This window comes from Anoplophora glabripennis, unplaced genomic scaffold (assembly GCF_000390285.2).
Source record: "Anoplophora glabripennis isolate ALB-LARVAE unplaced genomic scaffold, Agla_2.0 scaffold369, whole genome shotgun sequence".
NCBI classification, from domain to species: domain Eukaryota; kingdom Metazoa; phylum Arthropoda; class Insecta; order Coleoptera; family Cerambycidae; genus Anoplophora; species Anoplophora glabripennis.
In genome coordinates this window covers 153,511-176,268 of record NW_019416678.1, presented here as the reverse complement: position 1 = coordinate 176,268, position 22,758 = coordinate 153,511, and the positions used below count along the sequence as shown (strand labels likewise).

General features: G+C 35.5%; 1 protein-coding gene across 4 annotated transcripts in view; it reads right to left on the bottom strand.

The window, feature by feature from the left end:
- Positions 1–7,077: 7,077 nt before the first annotated feature.
- Positions 7,078–22,758, bottom strand: part of LOC108908167 (FMRFamide receptor-like) — a 53,024-nt gene continuing 37,343 nt past the window's right edge. Inside the window, exons 4-9 of one of the 4 annotated variants that reach the window (XM_018712100.1) lie at positions 14,939–15,114; positions 9,498–9,752; positions 8,938–9,326; positions 8,710–8,863; positions 8,416–8,660; positions 7,078–7,331 (exon numbers count right to left, since the gene is read on the bottom strand). In XM_018712100.1, the coding sequence (XP_018567616.1) occupies positions 7,245–7,331; positions 8,416–8,660; positions 8,710–8,863; positions 8,938–9,326; positions 9,498–9,752; positions 14,939–15,114 (1,306 nt within the window). In that variant the 3' untranslated portion in view covers positions 7,078–7,244. Of the gene's footprint in view, positions 7,332–8,415; positions 8,661–8,709; positions 8,864–8,937; positions 9,753–14,938; positions 15,115–22,758 lie in introns of all 4 variants that reach the window. The other 3 variants (XM_023455222.1, XM_018712101.1, XM_018712099.1) reach the window with 3 other exon arrangements.

The window sequence follows — 22,758 nt, the reverse complement described above, 5'->3', positions numbered from 1 at the left end:
CCTTTAACTATTTGAAATAACATGTGGCTTCTGCCCGATGGTGCACCACCCCATTTTAGCAGGGCAGTAAGGGCTTTATTTAATACCACGTTCCCCGATCGATAGATCGGTCGAAGTAGTCTTTTTCCGTGGCCGCCTCGGTCTCCCGATCTTAATCCTCTCGATTTTTTATTTGGGGCCATCTTAATAGTCTTGTTTAGCAAACTCCTGTAAATAGTAGGGAAGAATTATTAAATCGCATAATTACATATGCCGACATCATTAGAAATGATCACCACATGTTATTTCGAGTACAGCAGAGCAATTTCAGAAAATACATTGAAGTTCAAGGTGCAGATACTGAATATCTTACTTAACAGTTCTCTTCTTTCATTTAATTCTATAGAAACCAAAATTTTTACAAAAATGTTAGTATCACATTTTTGATTCAATAAATGTATGTTGCAAATAAAATTCGATTTTCTCAAAAACGGTACAAGATATCGACTGATATACGGTCTCCCTTTTCTTTAGCAAAATGAGAGAGGAATCGAACTATGAAAGAAAAATGCCAAATTTAGCAATGCTGTTAAAGATATATAAATTTAAATGGATAATTTCGTCTGCTCCTATACATATAATCCAGGCATATTGAATATCAGTTTAAACTTGGAAATGAACATTACCATGAGTTACTCTAATTGCCCAAATTTCATTGCTGTCATGGTAACGACATAGAAGTTATAATTGGGATTTGTCTTTCAAACTTCTTTCTTTGAAAGCGAATAAGTCCACAACGAAGCCCGATAGGAAAAAATTTTTTATGAAGTACTGTATCTATTTTGACCTCCCCTGTATACCCCTTCAGTTTTGACATGACCTTTCCGGACACCCTGTATAGTTCATTTTTTTTTAAAACACTGAGCTAAACAGACGTTTCTAGATTTATTTATTAACCCTATATGCAATAACTATATTAGCAATTTCTCTTGTCGAAAACTTGTAACTTAATCAGAAAATATCAAATTTCATTAAAAAAATGAGTCAATTCCCATTTTGTTTCAAAGTAATCATGATATAACTTGACAAATTTTTCTTGAGCCCTGAATTAAGCAAAACAAAAATAGTGCACACTTGATGTAGAATGAAATGGAAAAGCAGGCAGCAGCAAACCCATGGTTCCCCACTCTACTAATTGCCACTGCTCATCTTACCTTCAGATTCAACTCAATTTAGTTTAAGTGTACACAATATGTTAAGAAAATGGACTGAACCAGACCAGTGTATCCTACAGTGTTTTGACGCGCTGAATACGAATCTAAAGTCAGAATTCCCGTATATAACCCGGACGATAACCCCATAACTTTATAATTTCATAACCCTATAACCTTGTAACCCCATAATGCGTGCTATGCGAGGGTGTAGAATTACGAAACTCTGTCGAAAGATAGACCTCATACATCAGAAGACCGAAGCTACACGACCCTAACCCCATGACCCCAAAATCTCATAACCTTATAACTTGGATTGCAAGGATATACAAACATGAAACTGTATCATGGATCGCATACATCAGGAGTCCGAAATTACATGAGTTAGTTTCAAGTTTCCCTAACCTCATGACCCCATAATCTCATAACCCCATAACTTGGGATGTGCGAGGGAAGATATATAAATAAGAAACGATATGGTGCCATGGATCTCAAATATCAGTCTGAAACTACATAACTGTGAGATGCAGACCCCCTTGATCCCATAACCCCATAACTTGAGATATGCGAGGATATACAAACACGAAACGGTATGGTGCCATGGATCTCATACATCAGAAGTCCGAAACTACATAACTGAGTTGGCATGCTTCCATAACGCCGTAACCCCATAACAGTAATCCTATAACCCCGTAACTCCATAATCCGAGATGTGGTAAGTTGTGTACTACTAGGAAGTGAGTCTGTAGTTCTGTTATAACTCCTTAATCCCTTAACCCAGGGCATGCAAATTCCTGTTAAGCTCATGATTTAGAGTACCTATACAGTTTTGTATTACTATGTCATCCAAAGTTTTTCCTCTTTGTATCGCACTGAAAAAACGTAATCGTACTTTCCTGATTGCACAATCAGCGATCGTGAGTTTCTACGATTAAAATTGTTCAAGTTCGTGTTTTTGGGTTATGGGGTTATAGGGTTATAGTGCAATGAGGTCATGATTTCCAATGATTTTCCAATCGCTGACTCTTTAAGTCGAATTGATATCTCAAAAACCGCTTTCTGGAGGAGTTTCTTGAAAAAACAAACCAAACCTGGAATGCTGTCTTTATTGTAGCAATGCACCACAGACTACGCTGGTCTGGTCTACGACCCACTCCACTTAATTTGTGACGTCGTGTTATTAGCCGGTTTTAATCATTTAATAAACCTTAAATTAAGAGACATTTAAATTAGCGACTGGTAAGTGATTACTTACGGATCAGGAGGCGTTAAGGTAATCTAATAAATGTAGAATTTTAAAAATCAATTTTTATTAAAGACAGAATTAAAATTACAATTTGAACAAACAACAACTAAATTTCCATGTAAAATCCTGTTTGAAAATTGATTTTTATTTTTCACAAAGTCGTCGACATCCTTTAGCTACAGAGGACGAACGCCACCCACCGTGTCTTTCAAGACCTAAAATATCTATTCCTTGGTTTGCCAGAATAGTGGCAGAACTCCTTCGGATTGCGTGTCAGGTAAGGTAAGTTTTTTCTGTGATATTTTAAATTTTTTTTAGCTAATAGCTTGAAGATTTTCTCAAATCTCTCCTTGAAGTTCTCGGGAGTTATAACTGAGCATCCTACTTGCGAAACATTTTTTAAGTCTAAATCCCCACTTTCTTGAATCATAAATTACGCTTAAGTTGTGGCAAAAATATTATCTTGGAGAAATTTCTAATTAATAGTCACGTAAACAATAAATATTAAATTTAGTCTCTTAATAATAATCAAAGCGAAAACTTTTTCGTGTATGTACGATTAGTTTGTTTTATGTGTTTTTAAAACATAACATTTTTTTGTTTTCATTAAATTTATTCAATATTTGTTCAAAAAAACGTCATAACCACTGCGGTCATTGTCAGTACAGGCCACTTACTGACCTTAATACTTAATATACTATTTAAATACTAATCCGATTGTAGTTCATTCTAATAATTTGTGAGCCTTTAGTTCGTTGATAACTGTTCTGTTACTATATCAAGAGAAAATAATACATTTCACAAAACAGTGTCAAGTCGATGCGGTAAAGAATAAAACAGAACTTATCCGCTGTGATATTTTCTATCATTTAAATATTGACACTGCCTAAAGGCTAAAATAATAACGATAACGGCATCCGCAATAATATCAATCTGATAAGATTTAATAAGACGTTTTATAATACGATGATACGAGTTTTAATATGGTTATTTAACAGTTTCTTAAGTCGACATCAGCCCTAATTATTCCTAATGATTATAGTTATTATTTTATTAGTTTCATTTGGAATGTCTGTGTTTCGAATTCTACTTCCAAAAATATGAGGATTAAAGATTTCTAATGTAAAGGAGGTCGATTTTATAAATTTAGATGATGACTAAGTTGCTTCAGTTTCAATAGATTGAGAATTTAATGTTTTCCTGATATGGTAAAAAATAACCCCATATAGAATGAAAAATTAACTATGTGCGAGACATAATTGCAATTTTATGTAGACAGGGAGGAAGTTGATCTTTTAAAATGTAACGCTGTTCGACAAAGTTAGTCATGCAGGAACAAAGTAATATTTATCTTTGCTTTTTTATAATAAACACAAAATAATCCTTTGTTAGAATAACAGTGTCATTGTATGGAAAGGTAAATAAGTTCAGGTATTTGAACGTGTTGAAAATGATAAAAGTGGACTGGACAGTATTTAGAGAATTTACCTATTCCATTCTGAAAAACCATTTTAGTTATGCATTCTTTAATTTGAAACTATTAGCCAGATGGTATAAATTTATATTATTCGACTTTGTTTTCCTTTCATTTATTTATTGAATTATTTTTTGAAGTAATTTATTCAATCAATAACTAAAAACTTCGTAAATTATTAAGTTTTACTGAAATATTTGGTTGTTACATATGAGGCACTCACAATTTTGCATTAATGATTTTACATTTCATACCTCAAAACTCAGTATTTTGCAAAACTCTCATTTAGGTTACAATATGATACTTCATTTGGAGGTTCTACATTATTTTTTCCGTTATTTTGTATTCCGCCAGAATATAATACGAGTACAGAATACAAAAACTTTGTTTGAGCTTTTGAAAAAAAGAATAGTAGGTAGCTGTCTCTTAACAATTAATTTTCAGTCTAGGGTTACCAGATTAGTACAGTTCAACTGGAGAAATGTTTTATTTCCGTGAAATGATTATGATGATAAAAAATAAACACACTACAACAATATTATCAATTATAATTAGTTCATGTGTGCAGGATGGTCCTTAGCTACGTTCGGATAATAAAAGAGGTAATTCTTTAGTTAATTCTAAGAAAAAAAAACAGGAACATATACTTACCCTAAAAAAGTTTAATTATAAGAATATTAATATGCTAATTGCTAACTGCTAATTTACCTTCAATAGTTGAAAAAAGTCAGGAATTAGCGAAAGCGAATGATCTGGTAATTTTCACATTTAGCAAGAAATTTCAAATATACAGGGTGAGTCATTAATAACGGTACACAGCTTAATGGCATATTGTTAACATCAAAATATAGTGATTGACCCAAACATGCCTTAATCAGTTATTGCTCCTTTTCGTTCTACAGGGTGTTAAAGTTGAAAAAATATTTTTCTTTTTTATCTAAATTTTAAGTATGTATGGACCGATTGTTTTAAAAATTTGTAGTTCTACGTTTTTTGAGGAGGCAAATACGAATATGCAAACAGTGTTGGGGTCACGTTTAGAGGGCGGTAGTTATACTGGCCTATCAATGTAAAAATCTGTTTAACTTTTTGTATTTTACAATTTTGAATTTTTTAACTACAAATTATTGAACTACTTTCAATTCTAAATAAAAAAGGTGTACTAGTTACAAATCGATAAACTAAACCGTTTTCGAGATACAAATGTTTTAAGTTTTTGAGATTCGGCGGAAATTAAATTAGAGCCTGAATTAAGAATTAAAACAAACATTTCAGCAATTAAAGATTTTGTTATGCATATCTTAACAAATTATTAACTACCAGCAACTTCAATGCACTTTCTTAGCCTTTTTTATGAAGATATTCTCTTCTCTAAAAAATAACAAGGAAAAAACTACTTCTTAATCAAATTGAGTAGAAAACAATATGGTATTGTAGTGACAGCTGTCAATTTATTATGTCCATGCGTACTACTTTGGAAAAAATAATTTTCTAATTTAATTCCCGTCGAATCTCAAAAACTTAAAATGTCTGTATCTCGAAAACAGTTGAGTTTATCGATTTGTATCAAGTATACCTTGTTTATTTAGAATTGAACGTAGTTCAACAATTTCTAGTTAAAAAATTCAAATTTGTAAAATACAAAAATATAGACATATTTTTACATTGACAGGACAGTACAACTAGCGCCCCCTAGACGTGACCCCAACACTATTTGCATATTCGTATTTGCCACCTCAAAAAACAAATTTTCAAAACAATACTTAAAATATAGATAAAAAAGAAAATACTTTTTCAACTTTAACACCTAGAACGAAAATGAGCAACAATTGATTAAGGCATGTTTGGCTCAATCGCTATATTTTGACGTTAACAATCTGCCATTAAGCTGTGTACCATTATTAATGACTCACCCTGTATATATTGGGCATAGCAATACGTATGTGAATTAATACGTAGCCAAATAAATTCCGCCAAATAATGGTAAATTATTATGCATCAAATTTGAAGGAATCGATCTATTTAAATTTTCTTTTGATCTTTTAGGGAAACTTAAAGAATCAGTGGATTTAAACTGTAACTTGTGCTTACGCCAATTAAATGTGATACGTGGAATTATGATGGAAAAAAAGAAGAGCAATTGCAATATATTCGGTATACTTCAAGTTTATTGTCTGAAATTTTCTTTTTTCATTTTGTTTATAAATATTGACTCAATAGAAGACATTGCAAGTGCTTCACGTTAACTTGTGTGTCCGTTTATACTAGGGAATAACGATGACATTAGATCAGAGTCCCTGGATGAATTTCACTGGTCTTCGTAACTGGTCAGATGTTTACAAGGCTTGTTGAAATGATAAGAATCTGCCAATAATCATTCTGCAATAATAGATTTCTCTTTTTCTTTATTAAAAACAGATCCATTAACTATTAAACCATTTCTGAAGAGATGTTCTTTATAAATAGGTAGCAGGTAGCTATACAAATATAATATTATATAGAATTATTTCATTTAAAAAAATTGGGGTAGAGCTCGACGATGTTTTGCGACATGCCAATCTACAAACATTTGTATAAAAAATTATAAAGTATCATGTATTCTATCATATGCAACCCACAAAACATTTTAAGTACCTACATGATAATGGATTACATTGCAATTTTTCTTTTGAAGTCAAAATCAAGTGTCCTTGTTATTTACAATTGCTCCAACTAAATTTGAGTTTGAAGCAAATTAAGAAAATAAGAAGTATTTAATCAGAATTATGTACAGATTCATTTTCCATAAGAGTCCATTTTTATTTATAATATCTTCCAGCTAAAGGGTAATATTAATTTTCTGAACTTTCACATTCAACCACTTCTGTACCTCTTCTGCTAAATGAGTCTTTTCTGTTTACTTTATACAGTCCGTACAATATTTGTTGAGTTAGAATTCCAAGAACTACTGTAACAATTTACTCCGACAAGGTCGTGCCTTGAATTTTCCACCAATGTCTTTCTACCTCAGGTGTCGAATGCGGTTAATTCCAAAAAAGTGACGCTAGTGTCTTCTTAGAATTCTATCTCAACAAAATATCGTACGCACTGTACATACATACAAATTCCATTTACATTCATTCATATTGTAAAGGAAATAAAAACAAATGCTTCTCTTTAATTACAAATAATTTATTGAACAGTAGTGTATGTTTAAGTATATATTTTACAAGACGTAGGTAGTAGATAAGTTTTACATCTTTTAATACTTAATATACATATATTAAATATATAAATCTCTTTACAAAGCAAGTAATAATTAGGTACATCAGAATTTCTAATAAACTAATATAGTTTAAGTTATCAAATCACTTGATTTTGCTTTTCCCACAGGTCGAATAATTAGTGATGTCGATCGAGGTGCACTGGTCAAACTTTGGGTCTGCAACATAATATTTATGTGTGACATACTCCCCCACATAAAAGCATTTAGTATAAAGAAGCAAAGCATAAAGCCATCTTACATTTAAAACTTAAAATTGAAATATGTCCATGATTAGTCAAACTCGCTCGATTTCAGTGTCTCATAAATTAATTAAGATTGAAAAAAATGATGAGACAATTTACAAAATCAAATTTCCAATAATTAATTATTAGGTAATAAAAAACGCAGTCAATAATAGCCTTAAAAACTGTAGAAAGCTCAAAAATGGTACTGTAAGTTGAAAGTTTTAATAACAATATTAGTTATGTTAGTTGCAATGTGTAGTTAGCACTAGCAATAAAAAGATTTGCAAATCTTGCAACGAAAATGGGAACAAAAACAAAAATAATTTCAATTCTACAAAACAAATGCATTTATATAGAAAAAAATAGTTCTCACTTTAAATGTGGAGTAAGGTTTAAAGGAATACGTTAATATTTATTAGTTTAAATTAATCAGAATTGCGTGACCAAACTTACATGGATGTCACTCCATTAAATTACAGTTTTTCGTTCGACAATTATGTTTTTAAATTTAATATTGTTATGACATCACGAATGAAATTTTAAAAAAACTCATTTTCATAATATATCTTAATCCTCAATTTTTGAAATAATTTAATTAGGCTTTTTCCTTTCTTCAAAAAAAAAAACTAAATCATAGGTTCACAATGTTTTCACTAGAATAACTCGATAGACTCGATCACTCCAAACTGTTGAATAAATTTAGCAACTTAGGTCTATGTAATGGTTTAATAAAATTATTTCATTCATATCTCCGTAACCGATCCCAATATGCTTATTATGCACATGAGTACATCCATATAAAATGGGTCGTTTATTAAAAAAATATGGCACATTTAATATAAGGGAAAGTGAGACAAAAACTTAGTAAAGAATTTGAATTGTAAAAAATTACCAATGAGTAGATTAGGAGAACGGAAAAAGCCATACACAAAACCTTGCTTCTTTCATTTTTTTACGATTGTACGAGTATTGTACGTGTTTACATATTTGCCTTTATTAAAGAAATAAATAGTTACCTCCAAATTTCTTGGAGTTTGATATTCGGAGGCATTTCTTCTCATTATGCCGTGTTTATACGGATTAAACTTCTGAGAACTCCTACTTTTCGTAGAAGATAACATGATTATGTCTTGTTTTTTCTTTTTGCGTTCGAAGAATAACTTCATAAATGTGCTTCGAAATTTTTTAGAAAAAACACAGTATAGTAAAAAGTTACAAGAGGCATTTACTATGCCGAGAAAATTAAAGAAGTTACCTAAAACTAAAAAAAAATGAATGTTAGCGTTTCGCAATATTATTATGAAATTTACCTTTTTTAATGTTCTCTTCTCTTGAAGTTTTAGATTTGTGAAAACTGTTATAAATCAAAATTGATGCAGTAGGAGTGTGACAAATTATGAATAATATTATAACTCCGATCAGCATGAGAGTTATCCTTTTTTCATTTGTATGTCCAATACTTTCCTATAAGGGCAGATACAGTTATCAAAAGAAAACAAACTGATTGGAAAGAAAGTAAATAAAGAATATCTTTTTACCTGTGAATTTGTCATTTGCCTTCTCATCTTTTGGGACAGGTAAACAGCTCGAACCAAGAATGAATTGAATGTGGCAATAAGAATCAAGGGAATTAGACAAAAACATAAAGAACTATACCAATACATTATGGTCATGTACGTATCATTCTTTCCAAGACTCGTAGACTCTTCATCAATTGTATAATGCTTAATGCAACAAGTCTTATTTCTCAATTCTAATTCGGTTTTGTTATCGGTACTATCCAAATAAGTGGTACTATTGATGGGTGGTTTCTCCAGAACAGGTTCCAATGTACTTTGAATTTTGGACGTCATATACGAACCATCAGTGTCCAACTCCTTCACTATAATATCTGGTTTCGTAATCTTATCTTTAGAAACATTTAAAGCTAAAGGAGGAATATATATTATACAAGGTTGCAATTCGCAATTAGTAAGAATAATTAGTTTTAACTTTTTAAAATACTTTTCATCTAAATTGGGATGTGAAGCTATACTACCGGGTGGGAAATTTGTATTGAGCATGATGGTATGATTTATGATATAATGATTATCAGTACCATTGTTAAGTGAACTCTGCGTTGGTTGAAGTTTCTTTATGTGTGTTTCACAGTCTTCCTGTATGCACGTTTCGTTCAGGTTCAACTGGTATTCGAAGCTTGTAGATGCAGTAGTTAGAATGCATAAAATATACACTATTACGATTACGCTCTTCGCTCTTGTTTCTGTACAAAAAAATTTGCCCTTTATAGGATGACATACTGCTATGTATCTTTCTACTGTAAATGAGACCGTTAGCCATACTGACGTGCTGCCTAAAACATAAACACTCTTATTGGTAAAACAGCTTAATCATTTATCACTAATAAAGAGTGTTCCAAAATTCACGCAAGAAGTAATTTTGATAGGAAACCCAGGATTTGGATTAAAAAATCTAAATTTTTTATGGATTCATAAAGTATGTAGGTACAGTATAGGGTTATGAATGGAGTAACATGTCAGATAAATGGCCTCCACGGCTTTGCTGGCACATATGCAGCCTTTTGTTGATATTTTGCTTGATCGTTTTACATAAATGCGGCTAAATTTCGTTGATATAGCGCTCAATTTCATCCATCAAGATGTGGGTGGTCGTGAGCTTGTTGGCATAATAAACCAGGCATTAAAGAGAAAAATAACTAGATTTTCGCGGCCCTGTCCGATTTTAATGCGGTTTTTTGCGTTTTGTTCAGAAAGACCGTCGGAAAAAAGTCCCGCCTTTTTTATTATCTGGAAGTGGCGGAAATGCATCGCGGGTGCATAAAGTGCATCTAGAAGTGCATCGCATCCGAGAAACTTGTCAATGTGCACGAAATACCGCAAAAATTGGCACCCGGGGGTTTTGGGGGACGCAGAATTCGAATATGCATATATCCAGTCCACCCGACCCCCCGGGGGGCGACTTCCGGCCGCCTGGGGGCCCGGGGGGCACTTGAATTACAAGGTTCTCCGAATGACTAGAAAAATGGGTCTCGGGGGTTTTCGCGGGTGCTGATTCCGAATTCGAGGATGAAAAATATCCCCTGTGCTCGTGGAGGGGGCGGTGGTGGTGGGGGGTTATGAAGACTGGAAAAATGGATCTCGGGGGTTTTCGCGGGTGCTGATTCCGAATCTGAGGGTGAAAAATATCCCCTGTGCCCGTGGAGGGTGCGGTGGGGGGCATGGGGGGTATGAAATCTAAAGTTCTCGAAATGATTGGAAAAATGGATCCCGGGGGTTTTTGCCGGTGCCGATTCCTAATCTGACCCTGCCAAATGCGTCTGATGACTATTTCTGATTATTTTGGGGTAGCGCGTTAATCTTCTATGAATATAAATTAATAGAAAATCATGGAACGAAACTCGAACTAAAAAGTTCGGTTGGAAAAAGAAAGGATAAGCCTGATAATTTTTTAAATATATTTATTGTTCTAAAGTATAAAAGTACATTCATTGTTTTAAAATATATATTGTCTTAAAATATATTCAATGCACATTCCTTCTGTATCATTTGTCACACGGGCTCATTTATCAAACAACTATAAAATACCAATCAAAATATATCACTAACATCACACGTTATAATTTTCTATCCCCAAAATACTCTTTATTCCATGTTGCCAGTTCATGAATATTATAACCTTCCTCCTCTCCATCGCCCCCTCCACGAGCACAGAGGATATTTTTCACCCTCAGATTCGGAATCAGCACCCGCGAAAACCCTCGAGATACATTTTCCCAGTAATTTCGAGAACTTTATATTTCATATCCCTCCCCCCCACCGCCCCCTCCACGAGCACACGGGATATTTTTCACCCTCAAATTCGGAATCAGCACCCGCGAAAACCCCCGAGATCCATTTTTCTAGTCATTCGGAGAACCTTGCAAACCAAGTGCGCCCCGGCCCCCCAGGCGGCCGGAAGTCGCCCCCCGGGGGGTCGGGTGGACTGGATATATGCATATTCGAATTCTGCGTCCCCCAAAACCCCCGGGTGCCAATTTTTGCGGTATTTCGTGCACATTGGCAAGTTTCTCGGATACGATGCACTTCTAGATGCACTTTATGCACCCGCGATGCATTTCCGCCACATCCGGATAATAAAAAAGGCGGGACTTTTTTCTGACGGTCTTTCTGAACAAAATGCAAAAAACCGCATTAAAATCGGACCGGCCGCGAAAATCTAGTTATTTTGGGGTAAATCGTTCTTTATTGCCTGGTCTATAAAACTTATACTTAGAAAAACCCCAAAGAAAAGAGTCCAACGACGCTAAATCGCATGATCTGTGTGGCCAATTCTGATTACACGACCAGGAAATGACACATGCAGTAATTGAATTGTTTCACTTGATTTATAACATGTGGCACCATCTTGTTGAAACCACATGTTGTCTACATCCATAACCTGCAATTTAGGTACAAAACTATACTCCGCGATAGAAATTATAGAGAGTGACTCATCGCTAGCTTTTGGACTAGTAAGGGGGATGAAGCGTGCCGGGAACGAAAATTCATTGGCGTGTCTGCGTAAAAGGCAACAAAATATAGAAAATATTGAAAAAAGATAATAAAACATAACATCTAATTTTTTTACGATTTGCTATAACCGGCACTTTGATCCATTTTAATTATTACAGCATTTTAAAACGTCCCAGTTGTGTTTTTTTAATTTATAAATTTATTATATCCATGGAATAGATCCCTCGTGTACGCTTATGCTATGACGTTTCTCAGGACGGATAAATCAAGTCCGTTTACACCTACTAAAAAAGCATTTCCCTATTCCCTACCAAGTGCAAAAGACAGAGATAAAATATAGATCGACGACCAGTGTAACTCAGTCTATAGACGATTATAGATTCTATCGATGTGCGTAGCGAGCGGCACAAAGATAAATAATATTGAACCGTATAAAAATCATTTTATATTTTATACGCATTATGGTAATAGTGTTTTTATATTATGTCTGAGTCACTCTCTATAATTTCGACCGCGGAATATAAATTAGCTGTCGCCATTAACTGGTATTGCCTGACCAGTCGCCTTTTCGATGAAGAATGGTCCGATGATGCTCCAGCCCAAAATCCTCACCAAACAGTGACACGTTGCGGATGCATTTGTCTCAACAATCACCGAGATCATCAAGATGAAAATGAGTCTCGCTGAAGATAATTTTGTTCGAAAAATCAGCATCCATTCAACGAACTCTTTTCGCTCTGCGTGATCAGTAGGCTTCAGTCCTTGAGTCAATTGAATGTTCTTGGACTATCAGCAACACTCTCACGAACTGCTTCGATGTTTTGTGTTGAACGACTTGTTGAAGGACGGCCAGAGTGTTTAATATGACTAATTGATCCAGTCTCCCATAATTGTTCAATTAATCTTCGCAGTTGATGAAGTTAAATCACTATTTCGACCATATTCTGTACGAAAATTGCGAACTATATCTGCCAAATCTCCATTATTTTTAAATAATACTCAACAATGAAAGCGCGTTGTTCTTTTGTCCATTTTTAATAACCCTGAACTGTCAGCTGTCATGCTGTCTTTTTTTTCGTTGGCGACACTTTACCGTACAAATGGCGCAAAATTCAAATGTTACGTGAATTTTGGAACATCCATTATAAAGGTTAAAATTAAATATTAAAATAAACGTTTGCCTAATCATAGAAGGCCTTCAATTATGCGGTGTTATAGTTGGAACATCTATATACAGCTTATTGAAAACAAATCGTGTATATAGAACAATTTTTTGTGGTAATGTTTCCCTTATTAAAATTTAATTTAAATTTAATAATAATATGGCAGGGGTAGATTGAAATACCCATAGAGCGGGTTAGATTAAATCTATTAACATATTAAAAATCTGCTAAAGGAAGTATAAATACTCGTACGATGTATTTATATACAGGGTGTCTCGTAATTAGTGTCCAATAATTTACCACTTGATTCTATTGTCAAAAATAAGAATATTTTTTCATATAAACATGGAACGAGAAATGCTTCTTAAGGGAGCTACGACCCTTTTTATTTTAATATTTCCGAAACGGGTTGTTGGAAAATTATGAATTTCGACACCATGAACGCTCATTAATAGTCGAAATAGATCATCATAAAATTTTTGAAAAATTTTAGTCAGGGGCGTCTCAATTGGAGGGTCGTCGGTTAAAATTTGCCCCTATTTAGTGAAAGTGAAAAAAAAACACGTAAATTTGCAATTTGCCAACTTCTTCACTTCACTTCTTTCGAATTACTTTTTTGATATTATCATTCTACATACCTCTCCTCATCATAAAGTGCAATAAAATGTCTACTAATATTTTTTTACGTTGAAACTCTAATTCGACTGGAATATGCCTTTGATGACTTTGTCTAAATATGAATTATCAATAACCATAAACGTACACCAAATTTGGTACTGGTACTTCAACTATTTAAAATTGTCTGTATTTTAAAATGCTTAAAAAAAATCATTGTTAATAGATCATCTTTAAGATATTATCTTTGTAAGCTATTGGAATTGATCTCTAGTGTCAATTTATTGGCAGTAAATTTAAAGGACGCCCCGTATAACTGAGTTTTATTTTCCCTGTGGACTGGCTAAATTCATTATTGTGAGAAACAGGGTTAAGTAAGCAGATAAAGAAACTTTATTTATTCTTAGTAGTTTATATATTGCCTAAATGTTTATATTGTCTAGAAAATTTAAACTTTCTATAGTGGTGATAGACTATTTTAACTGCAGATAAAATGCAAGAAATCTCTTTTGACTGGCCTGCTTTACACATAAAATGTTAAATTATACCTAATAATTTGTTTTCGCTGCGGTGATAGATATTACTTTATGATTTACTGAAATGTATGTAGAGTAAAATACTTGAAATTAACACATCTATTGTAAAATACCCAAGTATAAGTAAATCTAGTTCCACTGATTATACGTATACCTTTAAATATAAACATTTAGCTTGAAAAGTTAAACATTTAATTACCTACTTGTTTATTGATTCTAACTGCACTGTGTTGTTTAAATTTTTTTGCAGTCTTAATTAAAACGCTTCATGCAATCTTATAGTCTTGCTGTAATTTATCTATTGGGTATTACTTATAACAAAATAATAGCATTATCAGAGATTTGAAATAAATCTACAGTACAGGAGTCCGTACTATAAAAAAATGTCATAATATGCATATGTTTTTTATTAATATACTTTTTTGCCACCTCTCTTTGTGTTGTCTCGAAAATAAACTGCTAAACTCTTGAGAAAAATGTTCAAAGCTTTAACTCATAATCGATGACAGAAAATTTTCTCATTTTCTCTTATTAAAGTTTGTCAAACTTAACAACTGTTGCTATCAAATACTTTAATTTCATTTTAATTCCAATATTTGCGTTGAATTGTTATTATAAATAATGTTGGGTTCAAAGAAACAACATTGATACAAATTGTTATTGACCTCATTTATGGTGCACACAAAAACTTACTTGCAGCATCACAAAACCAAAACATTATTCCCAGAAATCTCCAATACAGTTCATATTTACCATCGTGAATATTGGAATAATGTTTGAACGATAATAGTAATACGAAGAATAGATGAATAATATCAGCTATAGCAAGTGCAGAGAGATATATATTCGTTGAACTTCTCATTCTTCGCCTGAAACAGAAAATAATAATAGAAAAATTTACTAACTATTGCTAATTTTAGTATTATTGGAGATGTAGAATCCCGTAAAATACAGAAGAAATTGTACTTTTTTTTATGCAGGGTGGCCAAATGAAAACGAAACAGAGCCATTTTCAGGAACTGCGTCAAGATTGCAGAAAAACGCTCAGACCCGTCGATTTTAGAATGAAGGGGGACATTCTTTGCTGATATTTTTGACTCCCCCACTTACTGATGTTTACCCTCAAGCAAGGGTAAACATGAAACACCCCAAAATATTTAAATGGCACTGGGGGTTGAGTAATATTTCTTTTGAAAGCTATTACAATTCTCTTTACAACAGACTTTAAATTTTATAATTCCGCCCAATACTTATTAAGAATTTTGATTTTAAAGTTGAAACTTATGTACAAACAATTAGTAACGGTAAAAATGTCAGTCATTCGAGTTAAGTACGCCAATGGTATAAATTTAGTATTTCTTGCGTTACATTGGTTTTTGGCGATTTGTTATCACTTTCGTAAAAAAAACACAATTGTAAAAAACAGAAATGAATGCTATACACACACAATGAACGTAAAATTAGTGGATTCCAAATTATTTTCTAGTATTATTTGGAAGCGTTGGTTGGTAGTTTATTTAATTGTGTTTTTGAAAATTAAACACTATGGTTTATTCCATTGCGGAAAGGGTAGATATCATTTCGCTTTACTTTATGAACAATAAATGTGCGAATAGAACAGCTCAGCTATTTAATGAACAACATCAAGATCGACATGTCAGGAGGAAGTATGTTCTAGAGTTAGTAAAAAAATTTCAAGAGACAGGGAACGTAGCCAATAAAAAACGAGAAATTGAAAAACCTATAGTTAATGAAGCTAGTGAAGTTGCAGTTTTGGGACAAGTTCATCTTGATCCTACATTAAGTACGAGGCAGCTGGCATCTGTGTCTGGGATCAATCGAACTAGCATACAAACCATTTTGAAGAAGAATAAATTCCATCCATACAAAATACATTTAGTCCAGGAACTTCATGAGGATGATTATGACCGCCGTTTGCAATTTTGCGAAATAATGAGTGAGCGAGCAGGGAACGATCCACAGTTCCTTTTTAACATCTGTTTTTCTGATGAATGCAGTTTTTTCTTGAACGGGACGGTAAATCGTCACAATTGCCGCTATTGGTCCGATTCAAACCCAAGAGTTTTTCACGAGGTGCATACACAGCAACCGGAAAAATTAAATGTATGGGCTGGAATTTTCGGTGACCGGCTGGTGGGTCCTTTTTTTCTACCTGGTAATTTGACTGGCCAAATGTATTTGCAATTACTGGAAGACGCTATTGACCCTGCCTTGACTGATATTATTGAAAATGTTCCAGAGTATGATGAAGATCATTTGATTTTTCAACAGGACGGTGCTCCTCCGCATTATGCGTTAATTGTCCGTCAGTATTTGGACCAACGTTTTCTACGGAATTGGATTGGGAGAAGAGGCAGCATTGAGTGGCCTCCACGATCACCGGATTTATCGCCCCTTGATTTCTTTTTGTGGGGATACCTAAAAAGTAAAATCTATAAAACACAGCCAGCGTCGCTGGAAGATTTGCGTCAAAGAATCGTCGACGAATGCCGTCGAATCACTCCGGAAATGCTTCGGAATGTGCGCGAACGTTTCGCACAAAATCTTTATTCTTGTATGGTAGCGGCCGGTCATCAGTTTGAAAATTTAATCAACTAAGTAGTAAGTAAGCAACTAAACATAATTTAAATTTTAAAATGTAAATTTTTTTCAAAGTATTAGGCGGAATTGTAAAATTTAAAAAGAAAATTGTAAGAGTTTCCAAAAAAAAATATTACTCAACCCCCAATGCCATTTAAATATTTTGGGGTGATGTTTACCCTTGCTTGAGGGTGAAAGTGGGGGAGTGGGTGCCGGTAAGCAAAGAATGTCCCCCCTTCAATATAAAATCAACGGGTCTAAGCGTTTTTCTACAATCTTGACGCAGTTTCTGAAAATGGTTCTGTTTCGTTTTCATTTGGCCACCCTGTATATTAACAGTCAGTACAGTAATAGCACAGTAATAAAATGGTGTCTCTTAGATCTTTTTATACTATCTTGCCGATTTAGACAAAATTATGTGCAGATATTGAGGTATTCTTGATAATTTCCTGGATTTTATAATGTTGCTTGAATTTTTGTTTTTAGTTAATTATGTAGAATATATGTTGTTAGAATATTTACTTTTATTTTTAATTAAGTACTTGGTTAAGTAGCCAGCTCAAATTTTATTATTTGTCTGAGTAGATATGTGTTACAAAAAAAGTAAATTATTTAGAACATAACATCGAAGGAACATTTTTCTGTAAAATTCATTATTTTTATTTTTACTAATAAACTTTATAGTCTTATTAAATAAATTAGTATTATATATTTAATTTACATTTTTTATTACTTTATTATTGGGACATACTTAAATACCACTCTGTATATAATATTTCTGCTGAATCAAATAAAACGTAATGTTTATCACAGAATATTCCTATTTTAAAAGCACAAGTGTAAATTATCGTTTTAAATAACGCAAAAAGTATAATAGGTTTTACAGAAAATTGAATACCTAGCAGCTTTAAAATGGCAATTAAGGAATAATAGGCAAAATATAACTGGCAACACGCGATTTATTATTATTAACGTAATGCATTTTGCAGTTTGAATTATGTTATTCTTTCTCATTAGCGTATGTGTTTCTGGAAAAATAGTGAAATGTTTGAGGATATTTCTTCTTTGTAAAGTAAAACGAATAGGTGTACATTTCATAGTGTTTTACCTAAAACGAAATTAGCATAAATATAGATAAAAGAATTACACAAAAAAAAATTTTGACGATATATGAGTACAACAACTTAAACATTTTTAATTGTTATTAAGTAACTGTGAAATAAACGCAAATATTTTTGTTTAATTTAAGTTAGAATTAAATTTAATCAAAGTGATATCTAGAAACATGTACAACTTACAGTATCTTGTACAAATTTTATGAATAGATTTTATTATTTATTATTAGTACATTCTTTAAGATATTCATAAAGAAATTTCCATTATTCCCTACACATGAAATGAATTTAAAACTATGGCATTGAATTACAACCCCAATATCTAAGATCATTCGTCGGAAGTCGTTGGAGTTCTCGTTAGTGTGCCTTAAGTGAGACAACCGACGAATGGAGTTATTTGGATGTACATCTACATACATATTTTGAGTATTGGTCAGATATATATACCTAAAAAGCATATGTCATATCTTCAAATATCTTTGTTACCTTATGTCCGTGTACCTACCGATAAAGTGACCTACTAATCTATAGGTCCTATGAACGCATAACTAGTAGGTACTACACCGAGCGGAATAAACTTTATAACTAATGATGTTTGAAACATCTACCCCACGACCATAAACAAATACTCAATTGCAATTAACTATTATATAGCAAGTCGATTTACCGATTTCCAAAGTAGGTACAGCTAATATATTTTTTCCATTCTTTTCGATAGTAGGTATTATTTGCCCCAGTAACCGATTTCTCAAACATATTTCTGTATTTTTTATACTATTTTATATTAATCTCTGTTGGATTATTTCTTATTTCATTGAATATACCAGGTGTTCAAAAAGTTTGAAACCCTCCCTTTATCTCAGAAAATAATGCTCAAATAAAAAAATCATTAAGGCAAAAATTGCAGGGTTTTGAGTGTGCAATCCAACGGTGACCTTGACCATGAACTTGAAGGTCATTTAGAGATCAAGTTGAAAATTTTAAATGGAACCGTATACTTTTGACCCTGGAAATGGAAAAAATTACTTTGATGGTCAAGGTCATATTCGAACGTAAAAATTTCCATTTTACCCATTTCCGGGGTCAAAAATATACGGTTCCATTTAAAATTTTCAACTTGACCTCTAAATGACCTTGAAGGTCATAGTCCAGGTCACCGTTGAATTGCTCACTCAAAACCCTGCAACTTTCTGAACACCCGGTATGTATAATGTTATCTTTTTTTGTTTTAATAGATTTCAGCGGCTGCACGCTGTCGCCCTCTGATGGGTATGAGTAAAAATAAACTCAGTTTAAAGCCACAAAAAGTTGTTTATATGTGTTTTTTTTTNTAGTTTATAAGTGCGAGCTACGGTTTCTGCCTCCTGGTTTTCTAACGGGATTGCTTCTGGCCACCTGGTGAAACGGTCTGCGCAGGTTAAGCAGTAGCGGAAGCCCTCAGATGGCGGCATCACGACGATATCCACGTGGATATGTTCAAATCTCGTTGACGAAGGTTGAAATGAATCTGTCGGAGATGTCACGTGTCGCGTTACTTTTGCGCGTTGACATTCGACGCAGCATCGTGCCCATTGTCTGCTATCACGTTTTATTGACGGCCAAACGAAACGTTGCGTAAGGAGCTTGACTGTGGCGTTAATACCGGGATGCGAAAGACGATGCATCGAGTCGAACACTACTCTACGAAATGGCTTGGTGATAAACGGCCGGGCCACGTCTGTAGATACGTCACAAAATACAGTCGCGTTTGTGTCAGGTATTTTGATCCGCTTTAGTGTGAGGCCGTGTTGTCCGTCGATGTACTTCTTGATTTCGTCGTCATTTTGTTGCGATGCTGCGAGTGCCTCATAGTCTAAATTCGCGCGTATCTCGTTTACCCTGAACAAGGCATCCGCTACAACGTTTTCGCGACCAGCCATGAGACGAATGTCTGTCGTAAACTGGCCAATGAAGTCTAGATAGCAGAATTGTCGCGGTGTACACTGACTCGACTTCTTCGCGAAGGCAAACGTGAGAAGCTTATGGTCGGTGCAAATCGCGAATGTTCTTGCCTCGACCATATGCCGGAAGTATTTGACTGCTTCGTAAATCGCAAGAAGTTCGCGGTCGTAAGCAGCGTATTTGCACTGAGCTGGGTTAAGTTTTTTCGAAAAATACCCTAGCGGTTCCCAATCGTTTTCAACTTTTTGTTGCACTACGGCACCAATTGCAAAGTCAGAAGGATCACACACTAGAGCAATTTGCGTATTTTCGGCAGGGTGCGCGAGTAGAGCTGCCTGTGCTAAGCTCTCTTTAGCCGCCTCGAAAGCACTTTTCGCGTTTTCTGTCCAATTTATGGGTGTTTTCCCTTTCACATCCCCTTTAAGCAGGTCATTCAGTGGCGCCTGGGTACCTGCTGCGTTGGGTACGAACCGTCGGTAAAAGTTAAGGACGCCAAGGAATTGTCGTAATTGCTTTATTGTCGTAGGCAGCGGGTAGTCTTTTATTGCCTCGACCTTTTCGGACAGCGGTCGCGTGCCCTCACTTGACACCAGATAGCCGAGGAATTTCACTTCGCTTTGTCCGAACACTCACTTTGCGGAGTTAATTACGACGCCGTATTTCCGCAGTCGCTGGAATAGTGTTTCCATGTGACGCAGGTGTTCCTCTTCAGACGATGAAGCTACAAGGATGTCGTCGATGTACGCGTAGCAGAAATCCAAGTCGCGTAAAACCTCGTCGATGAAGCGTTGAAAGGTTTGAGCTGTATTGCGTAACCCAAAGGTCATGTGCGTGAACTCAAATAACCCGAAAGGTGTGGTGATAGCCGTCTTGGGAATGTCTTCTTCTGCGACGGGGATTTGATGAAATGCGCGAATCAGGTCGATGGTTGAAAATAATTTCCTATCTCGAAGTGATTGTGCAAAGTCCTGAATATGTCGCACAGGATATAGGTCTGGACGCATTCGTGCGTTCAGCCTACGATAATCGCCACATGGTCGCCACTCTCCACCCTTTTTTGGCACGAGATGTAAGGGTGACGCCCATGCACTGCTCGAAGGACGCGCGATACCTAATTTCAGCATATCGTCGAATTCCTTTTTCGCTGCTCGCAATTTGTCTGGCGCTAATCCACGCGGCTTTTCAGCGACGGGGGGACCAATGTAGTGCCTGGTTTGGTGTTGTACAGCCGCAGAAGGAGCTGCAGGACGCGTAATGTCCGAATACTGCTTGAGCAGGCGATGAAACACGGATTCCCCGGAAATCGTCCTGATTAAGGATCTCGCAGAATGCGCGAGTTGGCCTGGAGACGTAATTCGCGTTGTTTGGTCAAGCAGTCTTTTGTTGCGCACGTCCACCAGTAGTCCATAAAAAGATAAAAAATCTGCACCAATTATCGGTTTTGAGACGTCTGCGACGACAAATTGCCATGTAAAACAACGACGCAACCAGAGGTTTAATGTCATTGTCACTGTGCCGTACGTAGCAATTGAGGTACCATTTGCCGCGGAAAGTTCATACGTTGATTTCGATCGCGACGATTTCACTAGCGCACGCGGATATACACAAAGATCAGCACCCGTATCGACGAGAAACTGGATCTTGGAGTACGTATCCGTAACGTACAAACGGCGCGGAATCGGGCACGGGTCGCTGTTCGCCATCACCGACTGCCCGTCTCGTTTCCCGGACGATACATGCACGGATCGCGGCACTCGCGAGCGCGGTCACCAAAACGTTGGTGATACCAGCACTGGCCACTGTCACTGTCACGACTTCGTGATCGGTCTTGCGAACACGATCTGGGTGTTCTCGTCGTCGGTCGCCGAGGTTCACTCTTCGCGAACAGCTTCGTCATTGCCTGCGACATCTCCACAAACTGTTGCTCGATGCGATTCAGCCTGTCGCCCTTTGGACTGGATTTGGCCACATCTTGGAGTGCTGTGCCGGGCATTACTGTCTCCATAATTGCCTGTACACTAAACGGCAGGCGCCCTATCCACAGCGCGCGTAGGAGCGAATCGGAAACGGTAAACCCTGCTAAAGTTCTTAATCGGCGCAAAAACTGGGACGGTTTCGAGTCCCCGATTTCTTCGCGCTCTAGGAGTCGCTTCGTTTTTTGTTCCTGAGACGTACTCAGTCGTCTTATCAAAGCTGTCCTAAGTGCGGAGTAAGGCTTGTCTTGGGATGGGTTCATCACCAGGTCGCGTACTTCACTCATCACGTTCCTTTCTAGAGCAGTAACGAGGTAGTTAAACTTTGTCTCTTCACTTGTCACACGCGCTATTCGAAAACTTCTGTCCACTACCTGAAGCCACATCTCTACGTCGTCCGAAATAAATGGTGGAAGTTTCACTGCGACATGGTTCACTTCCGTCGCGGTATAATTTTCGACTTGGTTTTCTTCGTTGAGGCTCATGTTGCTTGCTACGTTGCGCGAAATATAAACCACTCTAATTGCACAAAATCGCGTACTTTCGTTGAAAATATCACGCCTGGGTCACCACTTGAGGGTTGCTTTCGCTGTACAGCAAGAATAAATCGCTCTCTCAACGGTACAAATAAACTATTTTTATTGAAAACTAAGCTTGTGTAGAAAAAGTAATGTTGACGGTTTGAGGGTTTCCTGGAGAGTGTCCTGTGGTTGAAGTCGGTCGTAGGTAGCTTGGTAGTCGGTGGCAGAAGTCCCTGGTCCTGGCGCCACTCTGCAGGGGTCGGCTTCCGGGAACCCCGTGGTGCGTCCGGCGGCGTTCTTGACGTTGTGCTTAAAAATGGGTCACTTGCGAACATGTGTACCCACAGATCGTTTGAAACATT